Source organism: Rhyacophila brunnea, unplaced genomic scaffold (assembly GCF_057557595.1).
Source record: "Rhyacophila brunnea isolate RB1 unplaced genomic scaffold, BYU_Rbru_1.0 scaffold_15, whole genome shotgun sequence".
Classification (NCBI taxonomy): Eukaryota; Metazoa; Arthropoda; class Insecta; order Trichoptera; family Rhyacophilidae; genus Rhyacophila; species Rhyacophila brunnea.
In genome coordinates, this window is record NW_028232806.1 from 2417200 (window position 1) to 2432679 (window position 15480).

At 33.4% G+C, this 15480-nt stretch overlaps 1 protein-coding gene across 2 annotated transcripts; it reads right to left on the bottom strand.

Moving 5' to 3' along the window:
* Window positions 1–3749: 3749 nt before the first annotated feature.
* On the bottom strand, window positions 3750–15331 carry LOC147074791 (uncharacterized). Of its 2 annotated transcripts, none has more exons than XM_085942656.1 (5): window positions 14993–15331; window positions 9339–9527; window positions 8179–8385; window positions 7770–8001; window positions 3750–5508 (listed from the first exon to the last, which is right to left on the bottom strand). In XM_085942656.1, the coding sequence occupies exons 1-4, from the start codon at window positions 15182–15184 to the stop codon at window positions 7783–7785; spliced, it is 807 nt and encodes a 268-aa protein (XP_085798782.1). In that variant the 5' UTR covers window positions 15185–15331; the 3' UTR covers window positions 3750–5508; window positions 7770–7782. The 2 variants fall into 2 exon arrangements, with proteins under 2 accessions (XP_085798782.1, XP_085798781.1); XM_085942655.1 differs by having other exon boundaries at window positions 9339–9530.
* Window positions 15332–15480: the final 149 nt, after the last annotated feature.

Sequence of the window (15480 nt, forward strand, 5' to 3'; positions counted from 1 at the left end):
TGGCGTGCGACATGTAATACATAATTTATTTTTTCACATAAAAAAACAGACTCGATTTGATTCGAATCAACGTTGATCGGTTATCAGCTCAACGCACTGCCTTTATGTCACAGTATGATACCTACTGCAATCGTGACGATTATACAGTATAATTTTATAGTTTAGAGTTGTTCCGTTGCCTAGGTAGCGAATTTATTATACAGTAAAATATTATAGTTTAGAATTGTTCCGTTGCCTAGGCAGCGAATTTATTATTGTCGGCCATTTGCAATTCCTTACGTAAAAAAACTATTAAACGTCATAGTGGCAGTTGTTATTTTAAAAATAAAAACAACGATAAATAATAATTATATAATTTATTAATATAAGTTAAAGAAGTGTATAGAAATAAACCAACGGCGTTCCAATAAGCAGTCCTTTGTATTTAGTGTGTTATTTAACAAGATAATTAAGAGCTAGTCGAAGAATCTAGGTTATCACTAGTTTCGTTTTTGTTTTGTTACGCCAAAGAAGTATAACTTCTAACGCACGTACATAACTACACTTTTTTAAAATATTATAATAATGTGTAGTTATTTATTTGTATTACTATTGACTGTAGATTGGAAGGTATTCGTTTGCATGTCTATCAGCTCTATTCCAATCATTTTCCAGGGATGCCATACGTCAGACTCATAATACCTAATTTTGGGATAATTAATTGATACAAAATGTTTTTCCCAAAACGTAATCAACAGAAATCCGTAGTGGTTTTATATTAGAAATTGATTCCAGAACAATTTAAGTTCAATTGAATATGTATCTGTAGAAAAACAAACAAAAACATTGCGTTGTTTGTAAATAAGAAAAAAATGTGCACTCCAAAAAATTAGGACAATACATAGAAAAAGCCTGTCATCCATTATTTAGCAAATGAATGGAGCATGGCTAAGTTGGTAAACTCCATAAATATTAACAACGCTCAGTTGGCATTCCGATACTTGCAATGGCTACCATTTTTTATGTTCATTGTGATTACTTACTCGACTGCAGTTATAAATGATTTTTCTAATCCTGTATTATTATTGGCTGCTTATCTATTCACAATGACGGATCGTATTTTTATACATATTGCCATACCAATAGTGTGAACTTCTCTGTAAATGTACCTGCAATACAGTCACTTGTAGCTAACTTAATCAGTGGTCCTTTTTTGCTTCAATTTTATAATTGTAGGTCCATCTCTCTAGATTAATAGCGCATGTACTTACTTCCAGCGATAGTGCATATTTTAAACTATCGTGACAATAACTATTTACACGTAAAAGTGATGACTGTCTCTCCAATTCATTCTTTAAGAATGAGTGAGACGAGATGTTGCCATTTTATGGTATTATTTCATACTAGTCCAGTAGGTTCGTAAAAGTGCTGACTGTCTCGCCAATCTCATTCTTTAAACATAAGCGAGACGTGATGCCGTCATTGTATGGCATTATTTGACGGGTTGAGAAAATTGGTAAATGTTAAGTGTTTTGACGGCGGAGTTCATTTTTTTTAGGCAGGTTCACCACTATCGTTCTACTGCACAGGCAAAGATATCTCGCAAATTCTCTCGCATGAAAATTCAGAAGCTTCTGAACTTTTTCAATCCATGCATGCAATCTTGCAACTTGCATACATTTTCTTGCTATGACTGCTATAATGCGCACTGTCAGCAGTAAATCCAAGCACGTGTAAACAGGGTATAACTAAGGTCCCCAAGGTATCAAAGTGGGGTAAAATAAAAATCACACACTAACTAACTTCAACATATTTTTATTCAGACATTAGAGCAATGATGTTACATGTATTTAAATGCATTAATATCTCACTTTTACAATGATTCCTCTAAAAATTATAATTAACAAAAATTAAAAAGAAGTCATAATAAAAAGAAAAGAAGCCATGTCTCCAGAACAAGAATTCATTTGATAAAAAGGATTTATCTGTACATTGCCATATTTTATATTTTATTTTTACTGTTTAATTTAAATAAATAGGTAACAAAACTGTAGTCACACTTCCTTTTTAGATCATGAAAATTTAAATTTTTTTTATTTTACAAATTATTGTTTACTAGATTGCTTTTTATCGAAAAAATTATACTTGTTCCGAGAATTTAATAGCCTCAATTCTAATATCAATTTATAAAGAATAAAAATTCAACAGATTTCCAAGCAGTAACAAATATTTTTCGAATGGCGACCCTCACCCAAGATCCCAACAGCTTTCATAAGATGCAAATTAACAATTTCAAGATTAATAACATTATGTCACATTTTTAATATTCACTTTAAATTCCCAATGCAAAATATTTGCTGGAGTATAAAAATAAAAAAAAGAGTCAATTTATCGATGATTTACGCTTGGGTTTTGCTATTTTTTAGATGTAGCAATATGCAAAGGAAAACATTCATTGTTCTTTCGAATGATTATAATGCGAATGAGTTATTAATAGCAAAAAAATATTGCCAACACTATATTACGCAGAGCTGTATTGGAGATGAATAATAAAAGTGGATTACGATTGAAATTTTGCAGAACACCGTAAAGATTACTAGAAATGATGACATATTATATTATTTATGGTAAAAAATAAATAAAAAATGAATTTTTTTAATACAATGTTTGCATTATATAAATTTTAAAGATATTTTTAATAAAATCATGCATTTTTCAACTATTGTAAAATGGAATCGTATCTGAAAAAAAAAAAACGTATGAACTGGATGATAAAAATTGAATTTAAATTCTGATAGTTGAGAGATTTGTATTCCTATGGAAATAGCACAGAATCTATATTATTGATTCTATCTTTTCTCCATCCTCGTAACCTCATAAATTTACAATAATTTTGTCAGGAGGCAGGAATTTAAAATTAAATCAATACGTGGGAACATTCCTTTCGATTTATTATTCAATATTTAATGCTAAAAATCGCCACATGAGAACACAGTAATAAAACTTTCAACTCGAAATGGAATTTGAATGACAATGATCTTGATATATACAAGGTTTGCAAACTTTACATTGTATCGACAAGAATTAAGAGGATTTAGTGGATTGATTTTTTAAACGATTAAGCGTGCTATGGGTAAAAGAATCTTACACATAGGTAATACTGGCGTATTCGATGAATAATCTTACTTGTATGGAACTAAATAGGATTTACGACACAGACTAATGATACAGCACAACACTATATAATGGTACAGAACTCTCATCAATTAGAATTTTGTATCAAATAAATGCCAACTTAATATGTACATCCATGCAGATTTATTCATAATAAAAGAAATTATAGTGAATGCAAAATGTCGCCAGAAAGAAAATTCTTATTTTACAGTAATCACACGAAATTTTGTCAATATCTTTTTGTTCCCCTTGTTCAATTGACTTTAAAATATTGATCATTCAACAATAGCATTATACAAAATATAGCGTGTGAACAAATAGGAATAAATTAATTGCAAGTAACAGACTCCACCAATATTTTATAGGCATTCATATATAATGCGTCACCGATTGATTTATCTTGTCTTGATTCCAAAGAACACGGATAAAAACACATTGATGATTGTCTTGTAGACCAGGCGGAAACGAAACGAAAAAAAAAACTCCGACGATGAGATAAAAATGGCATCCAAAGCCCGTCACTTTTTGAGTCGGTCGCACCACCCCGACATTATTTTCACTGATATTCACAATTTTTAAATTTTTTTTCTTTTTTTAAAAGCTGTTTGTATTTTTTTTTCTCGTTCTTTCTTTCAAGATACTGTACATGTACAAACGCAGGCGGCGGAAACTCAATAATCAAATATTTTATAAAACAACACCCGAGGAATGATAGTGGCACACTTTCAAATACCTACATGAATATAAGCTTTAATTAATCAGTTTCTTTTAATACACTGATGCACCACCCCCACGGTAAAGCTGTGACTTGGAGTATACAGATGACACTGTCCTATTCGACAAGTTAATTGGGGACTTTCAAAAGATAATTCAGAGACTGCATAATAATTCTTCTCGTTAGTTTAAAAAGCAATTTTTTGTACAATGGCACCTGTTTCGGACCCACTTTTTATGATCAGCGACGGGCATGACATCAAGTGTTGACAGCTTTGCATACCTGGAGGTACATATCACGAGACATGATATTTAGCAGAAAGCTTGCTATGGGATGCTGGCATGACCTGACGAGCGACAGGTATTCTTAGAGGTCCACATGCCCTAACTACAGAGCGGATGTCCACAAGTTAATTTGACTGAATACTGTTGTTGTCGGATGCAGATCAATTGTCTTATAAGGTTTCTGCCGCCGACTTGTCAGAACGCACCGAATACATAGTGAATTTCTTCAATAAGTAAATATTTATAATAGTGCCACTTAATTCCATTCGTAAAAAATACAGTTAATTGGGATGCGGAGGATTAAATGAGTATAAGAGGCATAAAATTTTAAAACTACTTAGGAACATTCATAATTACTTGAAAACACCTCAGAAACATACATGTAAAATGTAGTGTATATAGACTCAAACCCGCATTCATTAGATTCTGGCCAGCGTGCTTTACCGATTTACCCACTTGCACCCTGCCTAATTATGACGAAATTAACTAATAAACATGCGATTGAAGCATTTCTCAAATTTCAATATTATTGGCGACCAGTTTTTGCAGTTTGAATCAAGGTACCAATGATAGGTACAAACAAATGATTCACAAGATTTAAGAATGTAACATTCCGTACTTATTTATGTGTGAAGCAGGATTCAAACATGTTTGTGATGATTGAATTTTATTCCCAATATTGGATTACTCATGACATTTTCATAGCAACATATATAATTTGAATGTTTTGGTCTGGCTAAACATATTATATTTATATTTTTTTCTTAGAAAAGTAATAAATCATTTAAGAACAAGGCTTTATTCAGAAAATATTAAAAACAAGTAGAAATTACAATTGCATATATTGGTTACTGGTGTACTTATTTGTATTAATTACTTCAATCCTCAGCACTCCAATTATCAATTTACAGACTCAATAAGCCTAGACGTTAACGAAATTGAATGAATATTAACAATAGCATACAAAAACAAATAAATATTACAGTTTGTTAAAAAATTGTCTCCAGGAGAAGGCGAGGTCCCAAAGAATGGTAGACTATTTGTTGAATTTACAAGTTACGGCCGAACGCTGTTTGGATGAAATCGAAACGCGCGTTTACTGAGTTTCTGCCGCCCGCCACGATACACTGTTTGTAAATATATAATATATAAATTTACACCCGCGCACGTTTGCTGTTTCCACGCCGTTTTTACCATTTAATAATACATATATGTATATAAATATATATTGCAATATCATTATATGCACATATTATTTAGAGACAATTATTAGTGATATAATTATATTTTTGAGGGGGGGCAGGCAGCGCACCCCACTGGTCCGATACGGAGACAATCCCAGCAATGGCTCAACACCTGAAACAATAACAAGATCAATCAGATAAACTATTTTTTATTCAATGTATGTTTTACATTTTTGAAGTGACTGACAAAAAACATATTCTGCAACAAGGTTTAAAAATCACTGGATTAATAGATAATATACTTAGTATTTTTACCCAGAAAGTGAAATATGTAAGTTCGAATCTGATCCGCAGGTTTCCAAAATAATGTATTTGTTATTAAACAAACATAAATTGGAACACCAAGAAAGGTATAAGATTGATGCAGTATTGGAGTGTGTCCGGAAACTCGTGCGTATGCAGTTAGCCGTATCACACTTCACCGTGAAATGTTGTATCAGAGATATATGGCTGTATATTAACCCACTGGAGACAAGGTGAATTTTTCAGGGTCACTTAAAAAGGCACACTGTTTACTAAAATTAGTATAACTCATTTATTATTCATTTAATTCAAATAAATCCTTTAAATATTTATAGGTATTGAATTCTTCTATTTACTTATATTTTAATAGTGTAATCAAGAAAACATGTGAAATATAGGTATTAGATATTTAGAAAATGGAGGGTCATGATAGTTGGTCATTATTTTGACAAATTTCAATAAAAATAAATCAAATAATTGAGGCGTCTAATTACAAAAAGCGACAAGTCCACAATTCAATATTTTCGGGAAACAACGTTTTTATGTTTCAAGCTTCAATTATTTGTTTTAACGTGAAATTATTTTTTTCCATTGTATTCTATGTCAAAATTAGAACCAAATGGCAATTTTTTTCAGCCGATAAACTCTTAAATGTAATAAATAAAGGCAAAATAAAATTGATCATAGCGCTATTTGTAATTCATTTTTTAATTCACTCCGCATAAGGCACATATTTCCGTGGCACTGTCATGAGTTTACCAGATGCTGCAGCATGGGAGACGCCCTTTTCAATATTGAACGTTCTCTTATTGGTTGACTTAAACACGCGCGAAATCGACCAAGCTTTAAATAATAATAATAAATATGAAACACGGACTTGGCGCTTTTTGTAATAAATCGAGACTTAAAATATTTTTTTTCGTAGGGTTATGTCGTGTTTTGGAATTTATAGACCAATACATATTGTGTAAAATTATACAAAGAATATGTGCGTATTTTTTTCTCATTTTTGATCAAATTTGGACTTATCGCTTTTTGGAATTAGCGCCTCAATTCTTAAAAAATATAACGGACTCTATATAACTAACACCATAAAATGATAGCTACATTTATTATTAAGAAATTGCAACTTTAAAAAAAATCAAAATGTAATTAAAAACGTTTGATTTTGATCATGCCCTGCACCCTGTCTCCAATGGGTTAAAGACGGTTCAACCTCTTTGCGGCGTACCTCCATACCTCCAGAGAGTTCTGCAGCTATTTCGACACATAGCCAGAAGGGAAATCTTTCAGAAATTACAGTAAACCTCCGTTAATAAACACAGTTAATTCGAAATTCGCTGTAAATCGAAAATTTATAAAATCTATTTATAGCAATAATAAAATACTTTTTTCAAATTAACACGGGGTTTTACTGTATTTAGAAATGATGATTTGAAAAAACTCATCAATGAAAACAATGAGTCTACATGCGGAGGGAGGTAGCTCGATATTCCAACCAAGTGAAGATCGTCACGAGCATCTCCATACCTTTAGCTATGCAGACAGTGGAATCTAAATATCGCTGAAAGGAGTCATGATTCTTAAGGCTATACTTCAGCTGAGGCATGGTCTAAAAAGATCATGACTACGTGACGCGCAGATTGTGCGAACGACGCATGCCGAACAAAACATAATTTGTCATAAAAATTCAACATGCGTCCATTTAATGTTATGTTTATTGTTATATTAGCAATAATAATATATTCATTGCCATGTTTTCTTTGTCGAGTAGGTATATGTGTAACGTTTTTTTAGTCATCTTTACATGATATAAGAATATATTCCTCTGACGCCATCACAAAACAAATTGACATGCTCACATTCGACTACCGCTCTCCGATTGGGAGCGAGTGCGAAATTTCGTCCCACCTATTAGTGAAAATTATTTGCCGTTTCACTGATGTATGCTCTTAGTAGTGAAGAAGACAATTCTTGTGATCAAGCGAAACATTAAATAATTGTTTATAACATAATCTTTGCCACGGTAACATGAGGACTTCTGTTATTTAATGTCACAAGCGGATAAGCATCTGCAATTAGATTTTCAATAGAATTTACTTTGAATTTAAATTATTAAACGGTGTCTACCTGCAGTAGCGGGCTAGCTGTCATGTGTGAGCGAGGTGAAACGATTGCCGAGCTGCAGGGCGGTGTTGGAGTCGGGCCGCTGTTGCCCGATGGCCACGCGCCCGCCACCCCCTGCCCCACCCGCTTCCGTCCACGCCCCGCCGCCTGAATTGCCTGATGTTTTCTTGCCTGGAGTGTCCCCACCTAATGTTGGGAAGTATTCCTCGCTGTGGATGTCAGGAGCATGCACTTTCTGAAAATCGACAAATTATCATTGTTCAAATTGCTCTCTGGTAAAGTTGCACAAAATTGTTTCATTCATTAGACACTTGCTACACAATAAGCATTCAATGAAATACTGCATTTGTTGTCTAGTTTCTTTAGAGCCGATTTTTAATAGTAACAAGACGAATAAAATACGCTGACTCACCGCCGTCCTGCTATTTCTTAAGGGTTCGATGGGGGAGGGGCCAGCACTGCCGGGCGGGCGGTTCCTCATGTGAGGGGGGACGTAGCCACCGGAGGCGGGCGCTGACGCTCCACTCGAGGGGGGCGGGGGAGCAGGCTGCTCGGATACCTCGCGCTCCCTCTCTCGCTCTCTCGCTTGACTCCACTGCTGTTCATCTTGGTCAGCTTCCTGCAAACCAAAACATATTATTTAATTTGAACTTAATGATTCCAGAACGTTTTCAGTATGGTTGGATAAAATAATTTACAATCTTCAGATTGTTGCCAATCAATCGTCTGAAGGCTATATTGCGAGGATATCCCTTTATCTGAATAATTATTACTGAGCTATCTCAGGTGTTTTCTTGTATCATAATTTTTTCAAATTCCATCAAGAAATAGCTACCAATTTTCTCATTTAAATTGAGGTATGAGAATATTACGAACAAGGACATACATACATGCTAATATATTTATTTAAAACTTTTTTTTTAAATTGTAATACCCCATTAAAAGAAAAATGTCAATGTTGAATTTATTAAAAATGTCTTGTACCTTCAAACCAAGAATGGGATAACTGAAATAACCCACTATTAGTAATGTTATACAAAAAAATCTCACTATTATCCATTATAAACCACAGAAAAAACAAACTATTGATTTTGGAGTTAACTAGATGTATGCCACAAGCTCTACAAGTCGGTGCATGCAAGGCAGGCCATAGATAATGAGCGTGTATATGCGCTGTACTTTACACTCACTACACTAGCCCCTACTTATTTTAAATACATTAATACATTGTACACAATATACCGTCATCTCTTGTAATCATGGTGACATTTTTAACCAATAACAAGTCTTTTTGATATACTTTTAATATATTTCTAAATAATGATGTTTTTAAGCATTAATTTTTTTATATAAATTCGTGGCCGATGTTTTTAAGCATTAATTTTTTTATATAAATTCGTGGCCCGCCGCGTACAACCATTCTAATACCTCCCGACATTTAAAAGGTTAAGTAATATATTGGAATAACCCTGCTACCAAATCAAATTGTTAAAAGCTGTATCGGGATCTCAGCGTCGGAACCGTTAATCACAAGAATGTGATTCAAGTGCACTGGCAGCTGAATAGACTCACCCCTTTGTTCCAGGGCCCTCGCGCCCTCTGTTCGGCGGCGGTTTGCGGTGCGCCGCTACCTCCTGACGAGCCATCATTATTTCCGCCTCCACCTTGTCCCCCGCCGCCTTCCCCTGCCGCCAGGGGCTGGATCTTCAGTCCTGTGTAATCTTTTTTCGCCACTTCAAATTCTCGCCATTCGTCTTCATCCTGCTAACATTTAGGATGACTTCAATAAGCGTTACATAGATTTCAAAACCAGTTCCAAAAAATAGTGTAATTACTCAAATATAAAGAGACTGTTCATATAAGGCTCCTCCTATTTATAAACCAAATTCTTTGTACGGTACACGGTAAAAAAATAATAATTTTATAGTGCTCCATATTCTCAAAAAATACCATGAAATAAAACACATTAGTCACATTTTTTTTATGTAGAAATCACAATTAATGTAAGCTTCACCAATTTATACTGCGTAAGACAATAGTTAACAATTATGATAATCAGGGGCGGATCAAGTCAAGCGGAGGCCTTGAGCGGTAAAAATTTCGGGGCCCCCAAATTCAAGTTAGAAAAAAGGTTTTATACATAGAAACTCACATTAATTTATTAACATAATAATTACAAGACAAAAAGAACTTTTTAAATATCACGTTTTTAAATTTTCTGTTGAATCATATAAACTTGACAATTATATGTGTTAATAAAAACTTTTTATTGTACTTGATAGAAATACTGTATAAATATTATAGAATATTGAAATGTCATTTTGACATTTCATATTGATTTCCATAGTAACGCACGTATATATTAATAATTTAGTTGCTAGGACCGACAATAATAACTTTCCATACAAAACAGAATTAACTGAAAATGAATTCAATTCTGCTTAAAAATGGCTAAAAGTATTAAAAGAATGCATTGTCGTTGTATTCTGATATATTACAAAAATTTCAAATGTCTAGCTACTCTAGCTAGTCGGGAAGTTAGTTCAAAATTTTCAAACGTCCAATACAAATCTTGGACAAACAAGAAAAAAAATGTACTGGACACACAAGAAAAAATCTGTACTGGACAAATAAGAATACGAGTTAATTAAAACGTGGTAAAATATAACAAAGGTAATAGAAATAAAATAAAAAAAACATATTCGTCTTGCTTTATTTCTTGCAAATTTGTCAATTATTTTGGCAATGTCAATTCGGTTTAAAATTTCTTGCTCTATATACAAAATGACCATACTATTTAATCTTTCTTCTCCCATAGTAATTCTCAAAAAAAATTTTACACGCTTTAAAACAGAAAACGATCTTTCACCAGACGCATTAGATTAGGGGATTGTTAAAAAAAAATTCAATAATATTTCTACATTTGGGAATGTGCAAGATATTTCTTTGGCGGCTCGATAGATATCTGGTGTGGTTTTAATAGTGTCCTTGTTTTCATTAAGAAATATTAAAAAAATGGTTAAATTCATCTTCAAAAGTACAAACTTCAATGTCCTCTGTAAATATCCATCAACTGTTTTATTGCATTATTTTTTCTTCCATTGATAGAGTCCAATCAAAAAATATTCGAAAAGGTTCTATAACTAGTCCATATGTTTGTGTTCTTTGCGATAGTTCTGCCTTGGTCTTTTCACATATGACATAAAATGAATTTACTTTAAAATCTTCTCTAGTTGAAAATTCATGTCCGACTTCTTTTTCATCAAAAAACATTTCTGTGAGTTGGTCCATATTCATCATTAAAGGATAATCCTGATAAATCATTTACCTCTTTTTCAACTTTTTCATATTCTTCTCGGAAATTATTGATAAAATTTTCTAATGACTTCAGTAGGATAGATCCTTTCAATAGTTCGCATTCCACTGATTAGTAGCGAGACCATAATAAAGTAAATGATGAACTGCACCCAATCACAGAAATTATCAAAAAATTATCAGAAATTATCAAAATCCGTCTGTAAGACAATTCTTTATAGACATTCTAAGACCTCGGGGCCCCACGCGGCCGCTTACCGCTAGACCCGCCCCGGATGATATTAAATGCAGTTGTACTTTATGAAAAATTAATAAGCTTCGCTTGACAAGTCGTAAACACAACAATGGCTAATGGAGGTAGGTGAATTTTTCCATAGACAATAATTGCGCTACAGTGGAGCACAATTTTATTATATTGTAGATACAGTATTTTTTAAAAACAAATAAGGTGAAAATGGTCCGAAACTATTGATTTATAAATTTACACATATAGTAGGCCAAAAACAAACGAAAACCTGTCTGCGTCTCAAACGTCCACGATCAACCATAGAAATTTGCTGGATCGGTGACTATTTTTAGATTCATTCCGCTACTGCCCTCTCCCTAAGAATTTGACATCTGTAGTATATATACAGTCGAACTTGGTTATTAAGAGGACGATGAGACCGACTGAATTTACTCGTTATAAGCGTTACTCGTTATATCAGAGAATAGGTATTTTTAAATGAGCGGTCACATAACACAAAAAGTTGCAATTCAAACAAAAATACACAATTAGAATTTTTCCCCGAAACAAGCATGACATTCATAAACTACAAAAGAAGTTGTTTATTGTAATGAACGCTGGTAGGTACCTACTTACTTCACAAACCTATGATTTTTTTTCAACCATATGCGTGAATACTTACGTGGATACGTGGTACTTAAGACACTTAACTAGTGTCATAAACGTAATCCGAACTCGGCGGCATCCTGTCCGGTCAGATTTATTGCTTAGAGTCGAAATAATTGTTAACTATCGACACATTAACAGTTTTAAGAAGATTTTTGACGATATTTTAGCTCAGTATATCCGATAAGGAGCTCGTTATAAAAGTGAATAAATATATGGAGAAAATCATAAACTAAAATGTCAACGAATGTTTCCTCGTTACATCCGAGATCGTAATAACTAAGCTCGACTGTAGCTGGCTAGTCATGATGAAGAGTTTCTTCATGCAGTATTGTACTTTATACCCTGTTTATACTGCATGGATTTACTGGCAGCAATAGTGTGTATTTTAAACTATCGTGACAATAACTGTTTACATGTAAGTCCTGACCGTCTCTCCAATCTCATTCTTCAACAGTGAGCGAGACGTGATGTTGTCATTTTATGGTTCTATTTGACAGGTAGTGAAAATCGGTTAACCTCAAAATTCGTTCGTAGTTGGTTTTTTTGCCGGCAGGTTCATCACTATTGTTCTACTGCGCAGGCGTAGATCAAAAAATTCTCAACTGTCGCATGAAAATTCAGAAGCAGCCATAACCAGAAGATCCACGTGTAAACACATATTATTGTGCAAGTTGCAAGATTGTATGCATGTATCAAAAAAGTTCAGAAGCTTCACGGCCTAAGTCTAAAAATCTGATTTTGAGATGATCATATTTTTGTGATTTGCAATTTACCTCTTAATTTTTCGGTACTATAATGTTTGGCAATTTCATAGAAAATTCAGACTCGAAAACATAATATATAAATAACATTAAAAAGTATAGTAAAACTTCAAAAATATTCATTCAAAAACTGACTTTTTTTTCAAAATGGCCCTAAGTCTGTACTAAGTACAGTTTGGGACACAATAAAGTAAAGTTGAGTGTCTTTTGTGTATACAATTATGATTGTGTAATAGAATGTGGTCATGGACAGGTCTGTTGGGATGATTAATGAATAAAAATAATATAAAATTTCTTTCACTTTATTGCATTTTTTGATAAAAAGGTAAACATTGTAACTTTTACAGCATAATAATACTACAATGTAGGATTATTTTCAATAAAAAAATAGTTTACTGATGTGCACATGAACTTATAAAACACAAATTCTCTAATATTTCGTCTGACATTTCTAATCTGACGTGTTACAATATTATATTATGGCCGCTTGGAGCGTAAATGTAGCAAAAAGAGTTCAACTGCGCATGCGCATATATCCTTAGGCCAGTTTGGAAAGAATCAACCGTTACCTTAGTGCTGTTTTGAGAAAAAAAGGCACATTTTGACATCAAATTTAAGAGACTTAGGATTTTTTCTAGAATATAAGTTTTAGTGAGAATATAGATCTCAGCACACTCCATCGGATTCCATCAAAATTTTGGACTAAGGCCGGTTTAGAATGTCACTCTTCAATTGGTACGTGCATGGCAGTGCGCAGTAAAACGATAGTGGCGAACCTGCCAAAAAAAATACGAACTACACCGCACAGAATATTTTGACGTCTGCCGATTATCTACGAACCTGCCTGAATCTGTCAAATAGCACCAATACAATGACAACATCGCTTGAAAAATGAGATTGGAGAGACCGTCCACACTTTTACGTGTAAACAGTTTTTATCGTGATAGTTTTAAAACACACACTATTGGTGCGTGTAAATCCATGCTTACTTCAAGGTTCAATGTATATTGATTATAGTTAGGCTTACCACAATTATAAAACTCTAAGCTGGGACAGGAACCGTATATATGTGGCAAAGAAACCAATTTAACAACCGAAAATTGTTTTAAAGTATTTAAAAATGAAGTATGCAGACCTTCTGCAGCAGAAATTTAAATTATTTTATTTATTTATTGTACCAGTCTGTACTTCTTGCTGGAATGAACTTTTTTCGTACCCTTCCCCGTTGTCTCACCACACAATATACGCTACTATGGTCAATCATGACAATCATTCATACGCGGAATAGGCGGGACAAAATTCCAAACCGGCCGGGATGAACGTGTGAAACCGGGACAATCCCGGTCAAAACGGGACGTATGGTAAGCCTAATTATAATTCATATTATTGACAATAATTGGAATTATTCCATGCATGTTGGCTACACTGTCGATATGGCGACCGCCTTTCTTATAAGTATGTATTTCATTTGTCCTATCAGTCATTTCGAATCATGTGTATTATTTATGACATATATTTTATTGCTTTACATTACAGAAATTGGTCTGGACATTATGGAGTACTATAACTTTACCAAATAAACAAAACGAGATATTATTTCGGTCACCCAATATGCATAAATTATTAAATTACATCTATTTCAATAAGTATAGAGAAGAGAAAGTCTGGCAGATGTGTTTTCTTTAGTAATTTTTCATTGTTCAAAAGAGACTATACGTAACCAATATTAATGTAAATAATATTATTATGAATATGCTCAGATAAAGGTGGAAAATACAGTACTTAATGGAGTGATTTTAATATGGCCTACATATTTTAGCACAATAAGAAGTTGTGATTATATTTAATTTAAATGTCTAATTTACAAAGTCAGTCACTGAATACATTAATGCCATTAACAAATAATAAAATGCTGGATTTGAATTGTGGTAACCTAAAAATACACACAGCACAAAAGCTCAAACTAACTTCCAGTTAAATTATGAAGTATTTGACAACATCGGCAAAGTTAAATAAGTGAATTAGTTGTATCTACGCGTATGATATAAAATCGTTGTTTAAAAGACGGATGAGTACGTGAAAACATAGAGAAAATGCACAATCATAATATAATGAATTCAAATGACGTCCTCGCGTAAGTAAAATTCATATGGGGCCGATGAAATACGTGTGCTTGTCATTTTCGATACGATTTATACGCATGTTTCCCGGTCGAATATAGCGTTTATTTCGGCGCAATTTTCAGTAAAACTTACCCCTGGCATCGTTCCGTTGTCTTCTCCATCTTGTCCCTGTCCCGGAGGCCGGTCTTTCCTGACTTTAACGTCGGTCTTCTGCTTTGTGTCTTCGATTTTCTTCGCCATCTCGTCAGGTGTTGAAAACTTCTTGACCGGGGCTTTGCCCTTTTTACGGTCTCTTTTAGCAAAGAAATCATCTAGATCTGCCATATCGGTATAACGTGTCTGCGAAGAACAAGTTTTAATAATATTTGATGTGAATAAAAGCCGTGAAACTATAATAAAGAGATTACGAATTTGCGTCAACCGGATAAATCTGGTCGGCCTCTCTCTACATGTGTCCCACCTGAGGAGGGTTGCCATAAATTCCAGATGACGTATTAAAAAACTTTTTGCCAAAGAGCGGCAAAATATGACAATCAAATGGACAAATATTATTTATAATCACATCATAAATAGCAATAAAATGTAATTTAAATTGTATCAAAATCTAACAGAAATTTAAT